The sequence below is a fragment of the Physeter macrocephalus genome, chromosome 11 (genome assembly GCF_002837175.3).
Source record: "Physeter macrocephalus isolate SW-GA chromosome 11, ASM283717v5, whole genome shotgun sequence".
Taxonomy (NCBI): Eukaryota; Metazoa; Chordata; class Mammalia; order Artiodactyla; family Physeteridae; genus Physeter; species Physeter macrocephalus.
The window spans coordinates 64,737,784-64,762,667 of record NC_041224.1 but is presented as its reverse complement, the minus strand read 5'-3'; the positions used below and the strand labels follow the sequence as shown (position 1 = coordinate 64,762,667).

Below are 24,884 nucleotides of genomic sequence, written 5' to 3'. Positions count from 1 at the left end.
TCCCATTTGTTTTTGTTTTTATTTCCATTACTCTAGGAAGTGGGTCAAAAAAGATCTTGCTGTGGTTTATGTCAAAGAGTGTTCTGCCTATGTTTTCCTCTAAGAGTTTGATAGTGTCTGGCCTTACATTTAGGTCTTTAATCCATTTTTAGTTTATTTTTGTGTATGCTGTTAGGAATTGTACTAATTTCATTCTCTTACATATAGCTGTCCAGTTTTCCCAGCACCACTTATTGAAGAGGCTGCCATCTCTCTATTGTATATTCTTGCCTCCTTTGTCAAAGATAAGGTGACCATATGTGTGTGGGGGTTTGTCTCTGGGTTTTCAATCTTGTTCCACTGATTTATATTTCTGTTTTTGTGCCAGTACCATACTGTCTTGATTACTGTAGCTTTGTGGTACAGCCTGAAGCCAGGGAGCCCGATTCCTCCAGCTCCATTTTTCCTTCTCAACATTGCTTTGGCTATCCGTGGTCTTTTGTGTTTCCATATGAATTGTAAAATTTTTTGTTCTAGTTCTGTGAAAAATGACATCAGTAATTTGATAGGGATTGCAATGAATCTGTAGATTGCTTTGGGTAGTATAGTCATTTTCACAATGTTGATTCTTCCAATCCAAGAACATGGTATATCTTTCCATCTGTTTGTATCGTCTTTGACTTCTTTCATAAGTGTCTTATAGTTTTCTGTATACAGGTCTTTTGCCTCCTCTAAGATCAGGAACAATACAAGGGTGCCCACTCTCACCACTATTATTCAACATAGTTTTGGAAGTTTTAGCCACAGCAATCAGAGAAGAAAAAGAGATAAAAGGAATCCAAATTGGAAAAGAAGTAAGACTGTCACTGGAAGGAAACACTCCCATTTATCATTGCAATAAAAAGAATAATATACCTAGGAATAAACCTACCTAAGGGTTCTGTAAAAATCTCTGTCAGGTAATTCAAAGATCTGTCATCTCAGTGTTGGCATCAACTGATTGTCTTTTTTCTTTTGAGATTTTCCTCGTTCTTAGTATGAATGAGTGATTTTCAACTGAAATCTGGATATTTGGGGCATCATATTATGAGACTCTAGATCTTACTAAACCTTCTGTTTTCAGCTGGCTTCTTCTGACACCCAGAGGAAAGGGGAGGTGCCACCTCATTATGTCAGGTGGAGGTAGAAGTCCAGGTTCTACACTCAGTCTCCACTGATATCTGAGGGGGAAGGGGGAACTCCTCTTTACCCCTTACCAGGGTTGGGAGTTCTGGCTCCTCACCAGGCCTCCACTGATACTGCCCCCCTGGCTGGGTGCAGTAAAAGTAACTCATTACTGTTCCCCACATGGCATCCAATGACACCATGAAGAGAGGGTGTCGATGCTACATGGTGCTGAAAGTCCTGACTCTCCACAGGCCTCCTCTGATACCACTCTAGTGGAAAAGGGAAGTTGGGAAGGAGTGTCTCTTATTGCCAGGTGGGATAAAAGTCCAGGCTCCCCGTGTGTCTCCACTGATACAGCAGGGGTGGGGGCCTCAATACTTCCCAGTTGGGATGAAAATCTTGGCTCTCTACTTAGCCTCTGACACCATGTAGCAGGGAGGATGGGAGACCTCATTACAACCTGGTGAGGGTGGAAGTCTAGGCCTACCACTTGGCCTTTGCTGGCATGGGAGAGGATGGGGCCACAGTTTCTTATGTGGTGTTTGGCTGGAGTAGGAGTGATTATAGTCTAACAGTTTTTATCTTGCCAGGCTGCCTCTTTCCTGGTCTTTTGGCTAGAGAGAGCACACTTTTGGTAGAGCTTTTCTGTTTATGCCTAGTGGTATTTCCAAGTTATCAGCTTCTTCAGCTCAAGGTGGGACATACAAGGCAAAAACAAAAACCAGGGAACACACCATCATGGTGTTCCTTCGGTCTAAAGGCCCCTAGCCAGTCAATCTTCCTTTCTCCACCTTTCAGAGTCTTCTTATGTTTGTTTTACATATAATGGCCAGAGTTTTTAGTTGTATTTAGCAGGAAGAATACAGAAGAATACTACTCAATCTTCCCAGAAATGGAAGTCCTCTACGTGTTTTTTAAATACTCTAATTTTTCTACTATTGTCAACTGTAATAACATTAAGCATGTTTATAACTATAACCTGTTCTTTTGCAGCTGGGTTCTAATCTATCATTCCACTAAAACATAACATTATTTAATTACTAAATTACATTTTGCTGTCAGTCACCTTGCACTTTGGCATCTGTATTTTCTAAATTCTCCCCCTTTCAAATAAAACTACTCAATGAATGGGATACATTTCCACCACCGCCCCCACTTCAATACCTATGTTTGGTTTGGATCTGAACAAATCTGATCAAAAGATTAAGTAAACATATCAATTCTTAAGACATTTATAAAAGCCATGGAAATGTTTTAAAATATTTATTTTCAAAGAGGTCTTCTTAAAATTAACGATAGAGAAGGATGTCTAATAATTTTAGATTTTTTTTTTACTAGAGCCAGCCCAGTTACTACCTGGATTTCTAGCCACTTTTTTCTTTCAATTTCTAAATTTCTTTCGAATTTGAAGTCTAAACAATTTATTAACTAAAGTCCATCTACATATCTCATAAGGCTCTGGGAGAAATAGAGATATTTGAGTAATTACCTGCATCTAACCTGAAGCACTCTTGTGTTCCATTCACCTACTTACATTTTCCTATACTACATTCAGATATTCAACCAAAATATACTGGTCACCACTATCCCTACCCAATTATATGCCAAGCACTGTGCCAGGGTCTGGAAACATCAATGTGAACAACACCAACACTGTCCTGCTCTTATATTCTTCTGAAGCTTCCTGAGACAGTGATATATCAAAGCAATGCTTCTCAGACTTTTCTACCATATAACCCAAGTATTCAGAAGCCTACAGAACTCAAGGTTGGAAACAGTCTACTCAATCTTATGTCTCCTATTTATCCTTAAAATTCAGAGTAATATTACTAGGAAATTACTAAATTTGTCTTAATTTTCTTCATAGCACTTATCATAAACTAAAACTTCATATGTTCATATGATTATTGCCTGACTCTTCAGCACTGGAATATGAGCTCCGTGAGAGCAAAAACCTCTATTTGGTTCACTACTATATTCCCTGCTAGAATAGGGCCTAACATAATCAGCATTCAATAAATATTTGTTGAATAATTACTGAATAAACAAATGAGCATCACAGAAATTCTCACTTTTATTTCTTACCTAAGAAATCAAACTCTTATATTATTTATCTTCAGAATGTACTTCTATGATTATGAAATATAAAATTTTTAAAAATAACCTATCTCAGCTTTCCCATTCCTGATACTTTGTTCCTAACATGCAGCCAATTAAAATTTCTACTCTAAGAGCTTGAAATTTGTATCCCCTATTTTAAGGTTCCTTATGTTTCAGGTAGCGTTAAGTTTAAAATAATTCCCTTGAAGTCTTAGAAATTCTTTGCATAATATTTAGCTGGGAAAAAGAGTGGGGAAAAAAGGAAGTAAAATACAGGCAGAAGTTGGTGACTGCATAGGTATTCAGCAAGAAATCAGATGATACTGAAGATGATACTATCAGTTTTGCTAATAGAACATGTGAGGAACAATCTGATTGTATTCTAGCATCCCCAATGATCAGTAAAGGTTGATCACCAAGGTGACTAGTCAGATATCCCTTTCCATGTCTTGTTTACTGAACGACACAAATTAAGATTATCTGCTTACTTTGAATTACTCAACTGGGAAGCTCTATACCTGCTCTGTCCAAATCAATAGCCACTAGCCACATGTGGCTACTGACACTTGAAATGTGGCCAGACTGACTCAGGAACAGAATTTTAATTTTATTTAATTTTTATTTAAATGTAAAAGTTGAAGCAGCATTAAACACAAACTTCACTGTTTTGGTAGAACTAAATTTCCCTTTTCACCTGTACACTGTATAAATTAGTCTATTTAGTAGTGCATGTATACTAGAAATTTTAAAATTATGTATGTGGCTTACATCACATTTCTATTGGAAAGCACTGCTCTAGGACAATGGTTCTCAACTGGGGACAATTTTGTTCCCCAAGAGACATCTGGCAATATCTAGAAACATTTTTGGTTGTCACAGCTTGGGAGTGCTATTGCATCTCATGGGCAAAGGCCAGGGATGTTACTAAACATCCTACAATGCACAAAATGACTTTGTTTTGTAAACAAAACATACCTAACTACCACCACCACCACCACCACCACCTCAGTTCTCTTACCAGAATACAACTGAGAAAAGTATCCATTACCTAAGGAAGTAATGAGGGGGGTTGGGAGAGATGACAGGTGGTTGATGTCAACAGAAAAGGCTGGTGTGTAAGATGAAAAATGTGTGATCATACAATGAAGCTGGTATGATTTTAAAAGGCATAAACAAAAGAATGAGGAGTACATTTTCTTTTACTGTTTAAGTAAAGGAAAAAACTACTATCGACAAAATGCATATGAGAGTAAGTGAGACCTCTCAGGTAGTCAGGATCAGAAACTCTTGCAACAATTTAGGGAAGGAGGTCCTAAGGCCTGAATTTAAGTGTACTGCAGCTCAGAAAAAAACCAATGGAATAATTATCCCTTAATATCTTAAAAGCATTTTTTTTCTTTAAACATCCTAATCATATACAGCAATATAAACATATTTCAGGAATGATAAATGAGCATCATGATATAGTTAAATAAAAATGAAAGATATAATCGTTTTAAAATTAATCAATAGTCCCAAATAAGATCAGACCAAGTCTCACACTAAGGCTGAAAAGGCTTTTAGGCAGACATTTTTACCTTTCTGCGTCAAGTGCTTCCTCATTTTTCATCCATCTAATGGTTGGAGTAGGAAGTCCCGAAGCAACACATGGTAACACTGCACTCTGACCAATGACTCTGACTAAGGAAGAAGGTTGTTTCAAAAATACCAAGTTTGATGTAACCTCAGAATCTAAAAAAAAAATTAAATTAAAAGACAATAATTAAGAAAGCACTTTACCACTTTAATGATAAAGAATGGCAAATTCCTATTCAGTCTGTGTGGCTTTATACAACAAAATAGTTTAAGCAAAAGTGACAAGAAAATTCCATTTAAATTAGCAAACATTTCTTAATAATTTCCATGTGCAAAACTTTGTGCTAGGCTCTCTGGGGGCCTCAAAGATGTATAAGTTATAGCTCCTGCTTTCAATGTGCTTACTGGTCACCTGAGTGAGATCTGACATGAATCCCCCTCATTTTAAAAGATAACATAAAGTAAATGCTTCATGAGTGGTACAAACAGAAAAAAGACTGAGCAAGCTCAGGACCCTTAGCAGTATCCTCCCCACTCACAGGGATACCATAAGTGGTTTCTTTTCCTTCCCTACACCTCTGTGTTACTTCTGAAAATCTTTGCTCTTCATCGCTTTGACTTTCTCACTTAGACTGTCAAACCATTGATTTTATAATGGTGCAACTAACAGGCTACCACTATACGTGTATTCACTTCATACAGCTGCCCTCTTTGAGCATATGTAAAGGCCATACTCGTAGGGTAGAAGATAGGGTTCTCTACTAGATGGGGGTGATATTTCTCATGTTAAGTTTTGCGAAAAAAGACTGTTCTCAGGCAAGGATATGTGACTCTTATCCCCATACTCTTAGAAAAAAGATGTTCTATAGCCATGGTAACAACCACCAGTGTTGGCTTTAAACTTATGTAACCAATCGATGACAGTTCTGTAGCTATGGTAACAAGTAAACACCGTCTAATAGTTCAGTACAACTCGCTTCAGTGAACATGCCTTTGAAAGCCAACCAATGAGTTTAACCAATGCCTTTAAAAGTCAGCCATTCAGTGGTGGAATCCCTTGCTTCTAGGCTGACACTGCTCTCATCTCTGTAAACAACCATAAAACATGCTTCTATTACTGACATCAACCCATCCCAGCCTCTTAACCAACACACCAAGAACAATGTCTTCCCAAAAATTTTATAGGAGATTAGCAGTTTGCATTATTCCAAGACGACTATGCTTCACAAGCATAGCTCTCCCTTAAGTAAACAAAACATTCTGTACTTTTTGTTTCAGATATTTCATGGTGGCTCATCCTTTTGACACCAAGAATCTTATTTACTTGAATCTGGTTTTAGGATTTGCTTGACTGCTACCACAGATTTAGAGAAAAAAATATGACCTCTGTCTGCTATCAAATATGCCCTCTGTCACATAAAAGAAAGTCAGGAAGTAGGCAGGAAGACATCGGTATATAGCAATAGTTCTTTTTCACCTTGAACTATTTACCTAGAATTAATCAAATTTTGATCAAAACAAACAAATCTGAACAAATATTTATTGGCTACTATGTGCCAGTTACCATTCTCGGCAGCAGACAAAATTCCCTGCCCTAGTTGAGCTTACATACTAATAAGGGGAGAGAGACAACAAATAAAAGATATAGTATGTCAGCTGGTGATATGTTCTCAAGTAAAATGAAGGGGGAAGGAGAAAGCGCTGGGGCACAAATGGAAGACTGTTGTTTTAAACAGTGGTCAAAGAAAGCTTCACTGATAAAGTGATATTTGAGTAGAGAGGTAAGACAGTGAGTCAGGCAGAGATATCTGAGGGAAGAGGATTCCAGGCAGAGAAAATGGCGAGTAGAAAGACCCTAAAGCAAGAGCCTGTTTGGAATGTTCTAAAAACATAAGGTGGCAACAATCACAGAGTGAGGGAGAGAAGGGTATGAGATGTAAGAAGAGAGATGGGAGAGGGAGGTGGCATTAAGGTTATACAAAACCTTACAGGCCAAGGACTTTTAACATGTGCTCTGAGATGGGAAACCATTAGAAGGTTTTGCGCAAAGATGTGACATGATCTAATAAACATCTTAAAAGATAACTGTGGCTGCTGAGCTGAGAATACACTGGGATAGGAATGATAAGGGCAAGAACGATGATGACAAAGAAAGAAACTGCATTTTAAAAAATCAGTTCAAGGCCCATTAGGAATACTCTCAAGAGTGGCTGCTCATAACATTGGATAATATTGGCCTCCCTTTGCAAGCCAATCCATAGGCTAAAAACATGCCTACAAAATGGTTATATACAAAAACTGTCCAAACAATGTAGGGATGGTCCAACTCAGATTTGAAATGAGAAATATGGAAAGAATCAGGCATGTAGCAGTGGGAACGGAAGCTGAAAGGTCATGAAACACCAAGAGGGTAGAGGGACTATGATGAGCCACAAGTGAGAGAACATCATGAGAAAACAGAAGTTACAGAGCTGAGAAAAGATGCACAAAACAGATTATGAGGAAAGCCAGTAAGGGCAGAAAGAATGAGAACCCACAAAGAGAAGGAAAGACAGAAAAAGGAGCGTTGATTAAAATGCGGAAGCATCACAAAGATCCAAGAACTCTTGCTCACCCATGTCTCTAGAGATGTTGTACTAACAGTTACTACTCTGCCCATCCCTTATATGAACCAGCCTGAGTGAGTCTCTGATTCTTATAAGTAAAAAGACTTAACTATAAAAACAACCCTATTACAGGGAGGTAAGAGAACTATAAAAAGTATGCTATTGGGGGAGAGAGCAGAAGATAGAGGTTTGACAAAAGACACAGAGCTAATGTTTCTTTGGCCACAAAGAACGCCACAGATACTGAACATACTTTATTGCTTGGTAAATTTTTACTGACCAACACATTTGCTAAAAATCTGTCTGGTATGTTTTCTTCTTTTCTCTCCCTGTAAGAAACTGAAACTCTTTACGCTGACATTAATATCTCACCCCACACCTGTAACAGTGTTTATTAAAAAAAAATTCTAACAGAACAATTTTTATCCATTAATAAACATAAAATCATCAGTGCTGATAATAAACTAATACCTGGAAGAACTTTTAATTCAACTTCATCACTATACTTTGGTGGCCCACCACTTTCAACTATGCAGCGATAGAGTCCCCCATCTCCTTCAGTTGCATTGCTGATAACTAGGGTTCCACTTGGAAGTTTGGTAAGTCTATCATCCAGAAGAAGAGGCTGTCTGTTCTGTTCCCACCTCACAAATGGGACCAAATCTGCATTAACTTCACAATTCAGAATTGCACTGTTCCCAACATAAACCGAAGAAGGTTCTGGTTGGCTGGAAAATCTTGGAAGACCTAGACAATAAAGAAAACGAGAAAATAAAAAGTAGTTAAATATTACTTTAAAATGTAGTCATAGGAACCAGGAGCAAGTCAGCCTGTGTGGCCACATGTGTACTGGAACCAGGGTCAAGAAGGTCCATGGGTCAGGAAATTGGCTACATACAGGGATACAGATCAAGTAAATAAATGTACTAGGAATAACTGGAGTCAGATTCCTCACAGTTGAAGAAGCAAGGTACAAATATTAAAAGCAGAAGGGTAGCATAAATCCCATGGTATTGCACTAGAACAGAGGTATCAGTGTAAACTTAACAGTTTTATAAAACTATAGATGTATATAGATAGATGTATATCTGGATATAAATGTATATGTGTAAAATATATATACATTTCATATACAGTTATTACAGATACACACACACACATACTAACTCTGTCCAGAGAGCCCAGAATCAATGTCACTTCAGTAGCAATGTGAACATATGGTGACCTAATCATGATTTCTAAATACGATTCTCCACTAATGCAGCTTGGAGAAATGGCTGATTCTAGGACTGGAGTAGGGAAGGAACAATATAAGTCTGGAAAATCTTGTGAGAGAAAGTAAGGAAGTATCTAAAGAATAACAGGGACATATCAAAAGGACACAGAAGTCAGATCAAAAGGAGTTTCCTCTGGCTAAATCTGGGATAATGATCATTAATGCAGGAAGAATCAAGAATGGATGCTAAAACTAGTAAGTGAAAGTTGGATGAAGAATAGGATATTTACAGAGCATCAAATTACTTCTTGCCAAAATACTTATTACTAATTAATAAAAGTACAAAATATTTATTAACTTTAGAGTACAGAAACATAGTACAGACAATCTTAACCAAGTAATAAAAGTTAACATCACCAGTAATGGAACAAAACACCACATGCTTCCTGATATGATGCACTAATAATAAAGCATCACTTCTGTGATATTTCTCCCCAAAATACAAAATCTGAATCTATTCATGGAGGAAAATTAGAAAATCCGAAATGAGACAAGGATAAACTGAAGAATGGTTTGAGATCGTAAGAATCTAAGGAGAGAACTACTAAGTAAAACTTGTAACCCTGGACCAGAAAGGAAGGGGGATGATGGGGCAAAGTTTCTGCTTTTGTTTTTTCTGCTACTAAGAACATTACTGAGACAACCAGTGAAATATGAATTGTATCTATGGATTAAATGATAGTATTTTATTAAGGTTAATTTCCTAATATTGATGGATGTTTACTTAGGAAGAGGTCCTTGTTTTTAGGAAATACACACAGAAGTATTTAGGTTGGGGTAACATCTGCAACTTACTCTTAATGGTTAAGAAAAAATTTTATGTGGGTATGTGCATATTAGATGATAAGCAGATGTGGTAAAATGTTAACAATCGGGTAATCTGATTGAAGAATATATGAGATTTCTTGGTTTCATTCTTATGACAATTCCACAAATTTATAATTATTTCAAAATAGAATATTAACCAAAAAAATGTACTCATAAATACTTTGTAGATGCCACAGAATGTAATGGTTAAGAGCAGATATACAAGGATCAACTGCTCCACATCCTCATTTGGTACTGGCATACTTTTTGACTTTTAGCCACTCTAACAGGTGTGAAATGGTACCCCACTGTGGTTTTAATTTGCATTTTCCTAATGATTAATGATTTTGAGCATCTTTACATGTGATATCAGCTATACCTACATTTTTTCTTATTAAATGTCTGTTCAAGTCTTTTGCCCATTAAAAAATAGAGTTGTTTTTCTTTTTACTGTTGGTTTGTAGTAGTTATTAAAAATATATTGCAGCCATGAGTTCTTTTTTAAGCATATACTGTGAATATTTTCCCCAATCTGTGGGCTGACTATTCATTTCTAAAGGTGCCTTTGATGAGCAGAACTTCTTCTTATAATAAAATCTAAATTATCTTTTTTTTTTTTTTTTAAAAAGAGCAGATATACAGAAAAAACTAGTGGTTACGGGGGGGGAAGTGGGGTGGGGACACAGGGGAGGGGGAGTGGAAGGTACAAACTACTGGGTATAAGATAGGCTCAATGATGTATTGCACAACATGAAGAATATAGCCAATAATTTTATATTAACTGTAAATGGCAAGTAACCTTTAAAAATTGTATAAAAATTTTAAAAAAATTTTTTAAAAATTTTAAGTGACTCTGATATGCTCAGAACACAACAAAATGTTTCTTCAAAGACTAGCAAACATTAAATAATGAGAAACATAATTCCAGGGTTTCTAGTTCTATGATAGTCAATTAGTCTATATGGAAATGACACACAGGTTGTCTAGCTCTGCTACAAATTTTTTCTTATTTTTTATTTCAAGGGGATTTTTGAAGGAAAGAAATAAAGATAAAATTAACCAAATACCTACTTTTCAGAAATTGGAAAATTAGAAGCAAGAATTAACAAAGATAAACAGAAACTAATAAAGTAGAGGAAAAAAGGAATCAAATAAAACCAAGAACTAGTTCTATTTTTAAAAAGTCAAAATATTCTCCCTCCTGTGCTCTCATGAAAATGAGTAATTTTTAAAAATATAAACCCACAACAACATATGGGAAGTTGGCAGACAAGAGATTTCAAAAAGTTTCTAGATAGGGAAAGCAGATGGAGGAACTAGTAACTGACATATCGAGGCAGAAAATGCTGCAGCTTCTTTTGCTCACAAGTAGGAGGCCAGTTTGTCCTGCTGTCTTTGGAGAATTGCAGGAGAAAAAGAGAGAGTGGGAGTGAGGCATGGGATTGACAAGAAGGGATTAACAGTGTTTCTATTTAGACTACCCAGTTACCCCACCTTTGGGCACAAAACACCCACAGCCAGGGGACTGTCCAGGCAGTAAAAGAAAAACTTCTGCTGTGGAGATATGAGACAGCCCAGAGAAAAAGACCTCTCATATTTAATTCTATGAGCTATCTACTTAGTGTGCTTTCAAAAATTCCCCTTCTTGTTTGACTTAGCCGGAGTCAGTTTCTATTGTTTGCAAACAAAGAACTCTAACCAATAGTTTTTCAGAATGGCAATTTAGCAGGAGCATATTTTTTTTTGGCAGCATTTTTTAAAAAATAGTTTCACTGAGGTACAATTTATATATGATAAAGGCTACCATTTAAAGTGCACAATTCAATGGTCTTTAGTATATGCAGAGTTGTGCAACCATCACTATCATCTAATTTTAGAACATTTTCACCATCCCCCAAAGAAACTTTGTATTCACTTGAAATCATTCCCGTTCCTTGTACCCACCCCTTTCCCACCCCCTTCATGCCCTCATTCCCCCCATCTCTAGTCCTATTCTATTCTATAGAAACAAAGATTTGCAAAAGTTTGTTCACTATACTACTGTCTATAACATCAAACAATTTTTATCCATTAACTATTCAACAAAAAGGGAATTTTTAGATAAATCACAATATATACAAATACAATGGATACTATGCAACTATTAAAAAGAACTTCTATTCATGTCTTAGCTTAGATATTATTTCCTCCTGATACCCAGGCCAAGACCAGGTTAAACAAATCTACAGAATGTTGTTTGCAGCAAAAGAACTTGGGTTTTGTATTAAAATTGCCTATTTACTTAGATATTAGGTCAAAAATGTTTCCTAAAGGATATGAAAGCTAAAAGGAATGATGAACAAACTTAGCAGAGCAGAAGAAAGAGAAGAAAAGGTGGAGGACAGGATTAATAGGCAGTGAGGAAGCCGTGAACAAAGGCCAGAGGCAGAGGATGAAAGAGAAGTGAAAACATTCAGTACTGCCAGAGCCTAAAATGAGGTGAGGGTGGTGATGGTGGTAGGGGGGCAGGGACAGAAGCAGAACGGAGTGTTAGGAATGAAGCTGGAGAAGTGGAGGTCAGCTCACGAAAGGACTCAACAGGCCTGTTAAAGAGTTTAGACAGGGCTTCCCTGGTGGCGCAGTGGTTGAGAGTCCGCCTGCCGATGCAGGGGACACGGGTTCGTGCCCCAGTCCGGGAAGATCCCACATGCCGCGGAGCGGCTGGGCCCGTGGGCCATGGCCGCTGAGCCTGCGCGTCCGGAGCCTGTGCTCCGCAACGGGAGAGGCCGCAGCAGTGAAAGGCCCGCATACCGAAAAAAAAAAAAAAAAAAGTTTAGACATTAACTTGATGTTGTTTACTGGAGAGCCACTGAAGGGTGAGAAAGAGTGCTCTGACCACAGAGTAGAGACTGGGTTGGAGGAGAGAAAAAATGAGGTGGCAGACAGTTAACAAGGTTGTGATGAGGGATGACCAGGAGTAGCCTCAGGAAGGAGCATGTGGATCAAGTACAGAGGAATTAGGAAGCAGAATTCACTGGATTTGGTGATTGGATGTGGGGGACAGCTGAGAGGAAGGAGTCAAGATTAAAAGCTCAGCTTAAGAACGTGAATGATAAACAAAAACTGACCTAAGCGACATTACAGGGGCAGTCAGCCATAATGCTAACTTATTTATCAACATTTTGGAGAAAGTATGGCAAAAAGATTTTTGGAAGAAAGAGAAAAGGCAAACTGTCAAAAGGCCTGATTCTTTTCTCCTTTTATTTTTCCATCCTTAATCTGTGATTATGAAATAATTACAGTGGCTGTACATCACACTCAAATTCAACTTTGAGTATTTGGCTGCAAAGAGAAAAAGAGCCATCACACTCTGAATGAACAAGCAAATACAACCTGTAGTGAGCAGGAGGTGGGAAGCCATGATCCTAGAGTGGGAACAAGATGGGAAACTACTGTCGCAGTCATATTCTTTGTTCACATGTTAGCATTTCACCAAGGTGAGAATAAATATAAGACTTAAAGATAAAACAATTTTTGTACAATCTGACCCTTAACAGAAACTTACTTCACCTGGTTCTCAAGTGTAGAAACACTGATCTGAGCACTATAATATCTACTACAAACAGTATGACCTCTTTAGGAACCATGGCTTATCTTTCTAGATCTTTAATTGTTCTTACACTTTCCAACATTTTTCAAACAGGAATGCTCTAAAAGAGAGTGAATTTTTCTCTTTACAACTTTCTGCTCTTTATATATATACATATATATCCTACAGATTTTTTTTTTAATTTTTAATTTTTGGTGGGCCTTCTCTAGTTGCGGTGAGTGTGGGCCACTCTTCCTTGTGGTGAGAGGGCTCCCCACTACGGTGGCCTCTCCCATTTCAGAGCACCCGTATCCTACAGATTTTTAAATAGTCCAATTAAATGTCATTTCCTTGGTTAAGGCATAAAGAACCAAGACTGACTATACTACAAGTTTTACAAAATCATGCTAAATGGTTATGCAGGTAGGTTAAAAGTTCACAAAGTGACAATTTTCCTGCACAACTTCTTTTGCCATTTCCAAGTTAAAAAGACCTGGCTCAGTACTTCTGATAGCAACTTTAAGCCATCTAAACCATTAGAACGTGGAAAAGTGCTGTAGTTTACTCCCTACAGCACTGATCAAGTCCTAGCATAATCCTATACACCTGGTATATGCTCAATAGATACTTGTTAAATGAGTGCATTTGCTGTAACCTGTTTAATGAAAACTCTAAGATAATACTGCTTTTATCAAGATTTACCCTTTATAAAAAATTTGAAAATACAAATAAATTACTCAACAAAACTTACCTGCTACTGTGAGCTTGGCTGTTCTGCTGACAATAGTTCCAAGACTCTCAACAGTGGCCACACACTGATAATAACCTTCATCAGGTTTATTGTGTTTGGAATGCACCACATTGCTAATAAATAAAGACCCATCTGGGAGAAGCTGGCGTCTATCGTCTGACACTAAGTTTAAAAAAGTTCCATCTTTTTTCCATTCAATTTTTGGAGAAGGCTCAGAATATGCTGAACAGTTTAGTATACCAGAAGAGCCTCTAATTGAGAGGGTATCCACTGGTTCCACCAAAAAATAAAATGGAGTGAATGTCCGAATGCTGGATCCTGCAAAAATAATAAAGAAAAAGAACAAAGTTAAGCAAAACTTTCCTCTACTACTGCTGTAAGAAAATATAACATGTCCAAAAATTATTCTTAAGTGGTTTCCCCCTTAGGTATGATACACAAATACAGTCATTTCACTATGAATATCTAATAAATAAAATCTACTTTTTATTAGGAAATCAAAATTTGACCCATTTAGAAGAACATTAGGAAAAAAGACCCTGCTAGCAGAGATAATCCAACCTTGTTAGATGATATGAGTATCTACTAAAAGTTTTATTTCAAACCCTACAATGGGATTTAGAAATATTTAAAATTACGGTATTCAAAGTGAAATTTTCTACAGCATGTAAAGGAGGTAGAAAATTGAAATGATTCTTTGTTAATACGGTATCTCTTCTATGTTTACCAGCTGTTTTCTTTCATAAATTCACTATACACACCCTTTGTCCATTTTTCTAGTGGATTATTTATCCTACTGACTAAAAGCAATTTTTGGACATAGCTATCAAGTTTTGTAAATGTTCTTTTTTCTACTTTGATATTATGATTTTTTGTTATAAGAAAATATATTTTAACTACATAAAAGTAAATCTGTTACATTTTAAAAGGTTTTCTCTATTGCAAGAATATTGTTTAAAATTCAGCTTTGTTTTGTGCTAGTACTTTGGTGGTTTCATGTTCTATATTTAATCTTCATCTAGAATTCATTTTGATGTAAAGACCACCGGAGGGATCAGGTTAATTTTTCTAAGTCTTCAGCCAGTTCTTTGAACATGGAAAAAACATAATTTAAAGAAAACATTTGCTATAAACCCTATATTCTCAGCCAGAGAAAGCTTTCCAACTTAGTTTTACCTCTTTTTTTCACGAGAACTACTGATCAACTCCTTTGTGAACAACTCGAGTTGGAATCAGATTTCTTCATATGAACAAATGAAACCAAAACTTTTTCAAATATATATCTACACAGCCCTTTATTTATAGGTTACTTACATTATGAATTTAAGTATGACCCTAATTCTTTATTACATAATAAAAGAATAGTTATAAATAAATATGAAACACACTGGCAGAGAAAAGGAAATAATATTCACTTGGTTTAACATTTTCGAACACATACAATGATAAACAAATTCCAAATAGACTAAGCACCCTTTCCCAAACACGACGAGGGGTTTCAATCCCCATTTGATGAATATGAAACTGATTCTTCAAGTCCTAAAGCTCTTGAAAGTGAGCTTTAGGAATTTTTCAGAAGTAACCTACAGTAATTTGCTTCTTATTACTATAAAAATTTTTATATTGCATTAATTTACTGGAACTATAGTAAAATAAATCAAAATATAAACTTCAGGGCAGTAAAAAATGGTTAAGGGGCTTCCCTGGTGGCGCAGTGGTTGAGAGTCCGCCTGCCGATGAACATTATTCTGAGAAGGAGTTCATATGCATCACCAGCCTGCCAAAGAGGTCTGTGACAAAAAAAAAAAAAAAAAAAAGGTTAATTAAGAAAAATTACCTTTATACCTTTTCTGTACAACTATTAAGTCTTCATTACACCACCCAAATTTAAACTCAGAGTTGTATTAGACTGGCAGTTAAATTATGCAAATTAACCATTTAAAATAGTCATTACCTATATTAATAAATAAAATTAATTTAAATATTTGGACAAAGTCTTTGCCATTTGACAAAAAATACAAAAAAAATTACACCGATGTAAATATTTTACAGTTTAATGTTCTATCTTGATTTTGATTTTATTTCATTTAAAAAGCCTATGCCATATCAACCAAGTTGAACAAAAGAGTATATGTGCTCAAAAAATTAAGAAAAAATTATACTCATGAAAGTTTACAAATGCTTTTGAAAAATCAAGGCACTTCAAAATTTTACCAAAAATATCCATCCATTCAGTATACTTAGAATATAGCATTGCTTAAATATTTACATTTATCATCTTTTATTCCCTCAGCAGGGGGTGACCTAAGATATTCTTCCTTCACTTAAAATCTCTCAAGGTCTTGCCACTACATTTTATTTAAAAAAAATCTAAATAAACTCCTTAACTCGCTTGCTGCATCACTCTGTGATTGGCCTCTGCCTACTCTCCAGGCCCCGCCCCTTGAATCGCTCGCTCTTCCTTTATCCGGTAAAGCATGCTGCACTCCTGCCAGTCTCATAAAACATCTGCCCTCTTCACACAAGCCATTCCCACCAGCATCCCTCTCCAATTAACTAGTCTTCCCTCAAGTTCAGCTTAAATATCACTTTCACAGAAAAGCTATCTGTCCCTGAAGCCCAGGCAAGATTAGTTTGCCCTGTTACAAGCAGGCGTGGCATACAGTAATCTGCCCACATAGCACTTCAAATGTATTAATCTTTAAATGTTTGTAATAACTTGTTAAGGCAGAGAGAGTCGCAAATTTTCTTGGTTCCTGGTACCCTTATTTGTTCAGTAATTTTTTTCATGAATTCCTTAGGCTAAAAGAAATACCTAAGAGTTCTGGTTGTTAGGTTCAAATGAATGAATAAATACTTGTGTCTTAACAAGTTAGTACCCTTTTGAAAAAATAATATACATAAATTGAAAAATATTTTAATTTCATCTTTCAGTAATCACAATTACTTATTATGGGATGTGTGCACCTACTGGGCTTTGCACAACTTCTCAAACCTTGAAATCCCATTGGATATTGCCATCCTCATTTCCTGTTCCACACATTTCTGCATGATACTTGCTTTTTATCACAGTGACCACCAAAAACCCAACTTCACAAAGATATCGCAGCATCACGATGAAAGCAGCACAATCAAATGTTGAACTGTGAAATACCTTGACCCAGAAGTTTACATGGTGTCTAACAGATATGTTTCTCTAAATAGTCTGAAATAGTCCTGTAAGTTCACTGAGGTGCTGTGGGGTATCTCAGGGTACAGTTTGGGAACTGCAGGCTTACAATCTATCTTTCTCCAGTGTTTTTATTCACCATATTCCCAGTGCCCACCTAGCACAGTGGATGGTATCAATCATTAGATTATACAACCAGATAACTTCTAAAAACTTCCACTGCTTAAAGTATTAATGAGACCACAGGTTCCATTCCAATACTAGGCAATTAGTATCACTCTTGCAAAATAAAACTTACTAACAAGCAGGGTTTTCGTTAATTTTGATGAGTTTTTTTTAAAAAATTGTATAGAAGAGCAAAGAAAACCAAGAAGAGCCAAAATAATTTAGAAGAACAAAGTAAAGTAACTGCACTCATCAGTTACCAGTATTTATAAAGCTACAGTAATTAAGCCACTATGTTCTGAAACAGGGAAAAACAGAGCCACATAACAAGCTACAGAGCCCCAAAATAGAGCTATATATATTTGGAAACTTAATATGCAGTAGAGATGGCATTTTGGGAAAAGGATGAATTACTCAACAAATTTTACTAGGGCAACTAGTTATCCATAGAGGAGAAAACTGGGACATCTACTCACAACATATAATAATAGACACGTGTTTCTGTGTATCAGGCACTGTTCTAAACATTATTTACATACTAACCACACAGTCTTCACTACTACCTTATGAGATAGGTACTACTATTATTCCCATTTTAAAGGAGGAAACTGAAGCACAGAAATGTTAATTAACTTGTCCAAGGTCACACAGGTATAGTAAATGACAGAACTAGAGTGTGATCTTAACCACACTACACCACCACTCATATACATATAGAAAAATACGTTCCAGACTTATGAAAAAATTGAGTCATAAAAATTTTAGGGGGCTTCCCTGGTGGCGCAGTGGTTGCGCGTCCGCCTGCCGATGCAGGGGAATCGGGTTCGCGCCCCGGTCTGGGAGGATCCCACATGCCGCGGAGCGGCTGGGCACGTGAGCCATGGCCGCTGAGCCTGCGCGTCCGGAGCCTGTGCTCCGCAACGGGAGAGGCCGCAGCAGAGGGAAGCCCGCATACCACAAAAAAAAAAAAAAAAAAAAAAAAAAAAAATTTTAGGAAAATACAGGGAGAGAGTACCCTGGAGTTAGGCAACCTTTTAAATCAAAATAGGAAACATCAAAGCTAGAAAAGATAGATTTGCTTTACTTCACTGTGTTTAAATTAAAAAACAAAACAAAACAAAAAAACTCCTGTATGGCAAAATATCATAACAAAGCAAAAGAGACCAGACTGGAGGAAAATATATCACATATAACAGATAAAAAATTTAAAAGGTCACACCACTCAACAGAAAAATGGGTGAAACTGGGTTCCAATGAAATTTTATTTACAAAGACAGCAGGATGGATTTGATCCATTGGCTGTAGTTTACTGATTCCTGCCTTAGGATATTTAGCAAGCAAAACAAGAGTAAGCTATGTTTCAATTGATCTGAAATGAGTTCTGTGAAAAATGAACAATGCAGACATATGCATATGATTGTAGGAGCACTGAGAAACATAGGAAAGTATACACCAGGTTGTTACGACCTGTCACTGGGAGGGGAAAGATGGGAGGGGACTGGTGGGGGATGGGGGGACAGGGAGGGAGGATAAAAATCCCCAATCACAAGTAAAACAATTTTGTGATAAAAATCAGCTTGTATGTAATCCACTGATAAATATTACAAACATGTATGTGGTAGATATGGGTGTATGTTTACACTTGTGTGAATACCTAAAGGTATAGACTTAACTAGTCACCAAAATGGGGATCATCTCAGTGTGGTGAGATTTCAGCTGCTTTTTAACTATTTCTTTCATCTTTGGTATTGTCTGAATATTTTACATTAAAAATAGTATTGTTTCTTTAAGCAGAAATAAAGCTATTTTCATCTTTATATTTAGTGTACATAGGAGGGGACAATATGAAAAGTCTGGGGTATATTCATATACTTAGATTGAATGATTGTCAAAATACATATATTTGTTAAATAAAAAACATTCAAGTTTTAAAATGTGTATAAGATGACCCCACTTACATTAAAATATATGTATACAGGTATATATATATGTGTGTGTGTGTGTGTGTATGCATATAATTAAATGTAAATAATGAGGGAAAAGTCTGGAAGAAAAGTCAACAGAGTTTTCTCCTGGGGAGAGTAGCAGGATTGAGCTGCTGATGGAGAGCGTATAGGGAGAAGGCTTTTTACTCCATGATTTCTGTATTATTCACTTTTAAAAATATGAACAATTGCTTATGCATTCTTCTTGTCATCTTTTTATTTTATGATAAAAAATTTTTTGTTGGGCTTCCCTGGTGGCGCAGTGTTTGCGCGTCCGCCTGCCGATGCAGGGGAACCGGGTTCGCGCCCCGGTCTGGGAGGATCCCACGTGCTGCAGAGCGGCTGGGCCCGTGAGCCATGGCCGCTGAGCCTGCGCGTCCGGAGCCTGTGCTCCACAACGGGAGAGGCCGCAACAGGGGGGGCCCCGCATACAAAAAAAAAAAAAAAAAAAAAAAATTTTGTTGTTGGTGGTGATTAATCCTTTGTTGAGGACAGAGGTTTATTTTTCAAAAGATCCATCACTATTGTCTTTAACCACTTTTCCTTTGTCATAGTAGAAGAGTTATCAGACACTCACTCCCTGGCTGACTTTGTATAAAAACTGTCCTGTACTTCTCACCAGGGTCCTGATTACCTATCCACTTAAGTTTGCTTAATTTTAGTTTACTACAACCAGAGTCACTGTACAAATTATTCTGAAATAGGCTTAATGATTCTATCTGATCTCTTCTACGTTCCCAGGTCTCTGCAAATTTCTCACTTCTTAATGGAATAGCTCTCACTTCTTGATAGACTATTCCTCACTTTTTGATAGAATATTTCACACTTCTTGACAGAATTCCATCTTATGAAAGGAAAATATCCACAGGGAACTCATTTCAGTTGGAATCCCCCCACCCCCAAATACCAACAAATCATAACACTCACTGCACGCTTTAATTATGTGGCCAATAATTATTCTAAATTTTACTGTACCCAGAGTAAAAAAAAAACCAACAAAACACCACATAGTATATAAATACTAGCAGAAATAAAATGATATCTAGCTGTCTTATTGCCCAAAGAGGTTCAAAGTTATTGACAGTAGCAGAAATACAGAACAGAAGGGTAAGCAAATATTTTTATACACCTACAAATATAAGCATTCTGTAGAATGTTATTCATCCCAGGAAAATTATCTCTTCACTATAAGCTAAGAGACTAATGTTGAAGGACTTCATATTTCTTTTACTCCTTAACATTACTTTTGATCATCCCAACCCAACCAGTCAGTCTCTAAATCCTGTATTTCATCCTTCCTGAGCTCTTGGTGTCCACTATCTCCATATAGCTCAGGCTCTCTTGCTTCTAGTTCTCAATTTATAATTAAAACATTTAAAAATTATAAAGTTCAAATAATTCAACATTCTAAGGGCTCAACCAAATAAAAACATTCATGTTATCTATTAAGAAGAACAAACAACACTTACGAGTTAAATGTTTTCTACCCCGTTTTGCTATACAGCAATCAGTGCTCCCCTCTCTGCCTCACACAGCTAATTCCTCCTCACACAGCTAATTCCTCCTCACACAGCTAATTCCGCTAAACTGAATCTACTGAGCATGCAAAACTCCTTTCCTGGGGATTTCAAGTAAGACAAGTGGTTAGTAGTTAATATTATACGGATGATTTTAACTTTGTGATAAACACATATGTTTTGAAAAACTTTTATGGTACAGATACACCATAAAAACAGCAAATGTGAACTTCTAATCAAAGCAGAATCAGAAATTCTTTTTCAAGATCATAATATCCTAATAGGTATCATTTGATTGTTCTAATTTACAGCATCTACCTTCCCAACCACTCCTCAAAATGAAATATATGTGAATTTATTCAATAAACATTTATTATAGTAAGGGTGCTTTCCTTTTCTTCAATTTTCAGCCTTCCTCCTCTTGCCCTCCCCCGGCAAGGACAGCCATAGTGGAAAAAAACTTTGGTAAAATGCAGTCAGGCAGACATGGTTTCGAATCCTAGCTCTACTATGCTAGTTAATTTCTCTCTGTATCCAAAATTTTCTCCCCTATAAAATAGGAAAAATAATGGCTTCCTTTAAAGGAAATTTCTGTGAAGACATGTGTAAAAGCACCCACCTCATTACCTGGACCTCAATAAATAGTAACTATTCATAGTTCAAAAGCTTACAATATTTCCCCCCAAATTGCTAAGATCTAGGACCTCAGTGTTCACCAGTCACATTTTAGAAATTGCTATGCATAAAATATGGACCTTATTTTTCTACTTTTAGTCACATTTTGACAACTATGTATAAAATAATGTGAAGTGATCTTAAAACTCAAGTTTGGTCATCTTTCTTCTCTGCCTAATCTTTCAACAGCTCCCTATTACAGCTAATATAAAATCCAAATTCATTACCACGGCATTCAGAAGGGCTACAGGATCTGGTTCCTGCCTCTCTACAGCCTAATCTTACATTACACTCCTTCTAACTCAATAAACTCTGGCCACATAATTCAATTTCTTGAACAAGCAGTTTTCTTTCCCGTGAAGTCTTTGCATTCGCTCTCCCTCTGCCTGAACACTAGCTCCACACCACTCTTCTGTCACAGGGCTAGCTTTTTCTCATCCTTCATGTTTCAACCCAACTGTCACTTCTACAGAGGCCTTCCCTGACAACTCTCTCTACAAAAGTCTTTTATCCTGCCCTACATGTGCTCTTCTCAGCAATTAACTTTGTTTTTAAGGCCTACCTTCCCAACTAGAAGGCGAGACTACAAGAGAGTATTAAAGTGACCCCTGGTTTGTCACTGCTACTTGCTATTTGTACCTTGGTTTGTTTTTGTGTTTTGTTTGTTTGTATCCTTTTCAGAATCCTACAGGTTTGAAGCGTGGGTGGGCCAAGATGGAATTCAGTATTAGTGATTCTGAGTAACTTTGCATAACATCAAATCTCCACTGTTTTTTAAGATCAGCCTCATTCTGAAAAATTTTATATTCAGATGATTTCAAATCTGTCCTTTGTAAAAATGTTTTAGTAGCACTTTTTGAAGTGTCATAAATAAATAATATTAATACCTTATAACTTCCACGTGATCAGCAAGAAGACTAGGTACAATCTGATAACCTACAAACAATACCACTAACGTTATGAACAGTTACCTGAAAATTCCCTAATTCTTAGAAAAAGTATGTTAATAATAGTTAACATGCCAACAATATTAGCAATACTTATATTACACATCAAAATAGAGGGAAAATCTGAATTGGTCAGTTTTCATTCTGCTAGATGAGAAAAATATAAGAATTTTTATATTAACTATATAGAACTTCTATTAACTATATAAACCTTCATGTTTAGACAGTTATCTAAACATTTTATAAGCAATTTTTTGTTATTTGTGGCCAGAAGACTGTTCTAAGAGTAATACATCTCACCCAGTACTTGATGGGTCTTCTGAATTTCTGAAACAAGAGTTTTTTTCAGTTCCATTTTTGCATATTATACTGAAGAAAATATAAGCTCAATGATAATATAATGCGAATATTAACTTGGAGGTGAATCCAAAGATCTGAATGGTGACAGTTTTACACTGTAATTCAATACTTCTTTGATTGTTATGGTTCACACTTTTCTACCATGAGCAGTACATTACTAGTGTTCTGACTACAAAATGTTTTATCACAATAAATTGTCAAGTTTTTTTTAAACAGGATATCTCCTTCATAAAACTTCATTAAATACTTCCTTTCCAATCATCTACAGTTATTCTAACCTAATACAAAAATGGAGAGTAATCTAATTTGAAACACATTCTAAATAACTCTGAACTGGATACAACTATACTCATGAATATTCAATGTCACCTCTACTCCATATGCTAACGCTTTATCTCACTGCTACAATTATACAGGCTTTTGTAATAGAAAGGCATTTGTGGGTTTTACAAAGAGAAAGGCAACAACAACCCAGTTTACTGTAGCTGTCAATATTTTGTGGGTTTTTTAAAAAGTCATAACAATAAATCTTTTATTAACTCACTGCCATTTGCAGAGTTTTTGGGTTTTCCCATTCATTTTACCAAATTAGAGTAACCACAGGAGTGAACACTTGAAACCAAAACTGTCCTGGAAAATCTAGTTCATCTTATTGGTTTATAAAGTCACCACAGAAGAGGTAAAGCAGGAGACTGAGGGCAAGAAACAGCCTGATACAAAACAGAAGTCAAGGGATCCAAGATCTAGTCCTAACTCTAACAAAATACAAGGATACTTCTAAGAAAAAATAGTAATTATGGGACCAAGTCTAAAGTAATTATGGGACCAAGTCTAAAGGTACTATAAAAATACTTAATATTTACTGCACAGTTACCATGTGCCAGGCATTATTCTAGTGCTTTACCTATATTAATTCTTTCAATCCTCCAAAACTAATGGTAGTAATTATTATTATCTCCATTTACAATGAGTAAACTAAGCCACAAAGAGAATAAATAAGTCCAAAGTCATGAAGCTACCTATGAAGAAGGCGAGATTCGAACCAAGTTAGTCTGGCTTCCCTGTGCCCAAGATTATAACCACTAAACCAATATCCAACTGGATATTGGAACTATCCTATAGAGTGGCCACTTCGTGACGTTGGCTATTGAGAATTTGAAATGTGACTATCTAAATTAAGATTTCATAAAATTCAAACCAAATTTAGAAGACTTAGTGTGCACACAAAGAATGCAAAATATCTCAATAATAATTTTTATGCTGATTACATGTTTAAATATTTTGGATATATTTAAATAGAATATTTAAAAATTAAATCCACTTGTTTCTTTTTAATTTTCTAATGTGGTACATAGAAAAATTTTAATTATGTGGCTTACACTATATTTCTATTGGTCAGCACTGCAATGGACTATGCTACTCTTCATTAATATGCTTTAAAGCAAACAATCAAGTTCTTTCTAAAGAAAAAAAAAGCTGCATTGCTTCTGCAAAGGGTAAAAGACTATGAATCATGACAGTAGATATGAGGGATCAAAGCAAAGCTCTTTCTGGCTGTCAAATATAAATAACCGGTCTACCATATCTAAATAGTAAAAATTAAAGAATTATAAGCAATTATCAGCACCCTCTTTTCGACACTTACTCAGAAATGCCTATTTAGAAACGAAATGTTTTAGAAACTTTTAATTAAAAATTGTAGTAATAGGGCTTCCCTGGTGGCGTAGTGGTTGAGAGTCCGCCTGCCGATGCAGGGGATGTGGGTTCGTGCCCCTGTCCGGGAAGATCCCACATGCCGCGGAGCAGCTAGGCCCGCGAGCCATGGCCACTGAGCCTGTGCATCCGGAGCCTGTGCTCCACAACGGGAGAGGCCCGCGTACCGCAAAAAAAAAAAAAAAAAATTGTAGTAATAATCAATTCATTATTGATGAATGCTCAAACTATTGGATGACGGTTTCTGAAAAAAGGATAGTCACACAACTTCATAGTGTCATCCACAAATTACTGATCATCTATAAAGAGGAAATGTACCTTCATAATGAACAGATCTGGTGGTCATCACCTTAACTAAGGGATCAAATTCAGTATTACCAGTAGTGAGACAGCCTGACATCATATACTCCCTGACGGCACGCAGTAAGAAGCACTGTAATATTCATGCTAGAAGTGTTGAACCTAAATCTAAGCATGAAGGAATAATACACAAATTCAGAATGTGAGACATTCTACAGGACAAA

At 36.4% G+C, this 24,884-nt stretch overlaps 1 protein-coding gene across 11 annotated transcripts in view; it reads right to left on the bottom strand.

The window, feature by feature from the left end:
- Positions 1 to 24,884, bottom strand: part of NEO1 (neogenin 1) — a 256,124-nt gene that overhangs the window by 170,774 nt on the left and 60,466 nt on the right. For all 11 annotated transcript variants that reach the window (XM_055088092.1, XM_055088096.1, XM_055088094.1 and 8 more), the window contains exons 2-4: positions 13,830 to 14,147; positions 7,899 to 8,174; positions 4,824 to 4,977 (exon numbers count right to left, since the gene is read on the bottom strand). In XM_055088092.1, the coding sequence (XP_054944067.1) occupies positions 4,824 to 4,977; positions 7,899 to 8,174; positions 13,830 to 14,147 (748 nt within the window). The remainder of the gene's footprint in view (positions 1 to 4,823; positions 4,978 to 7,898; positions 8,175 to 13,829; positions 14,148 to 24,884) is intronic.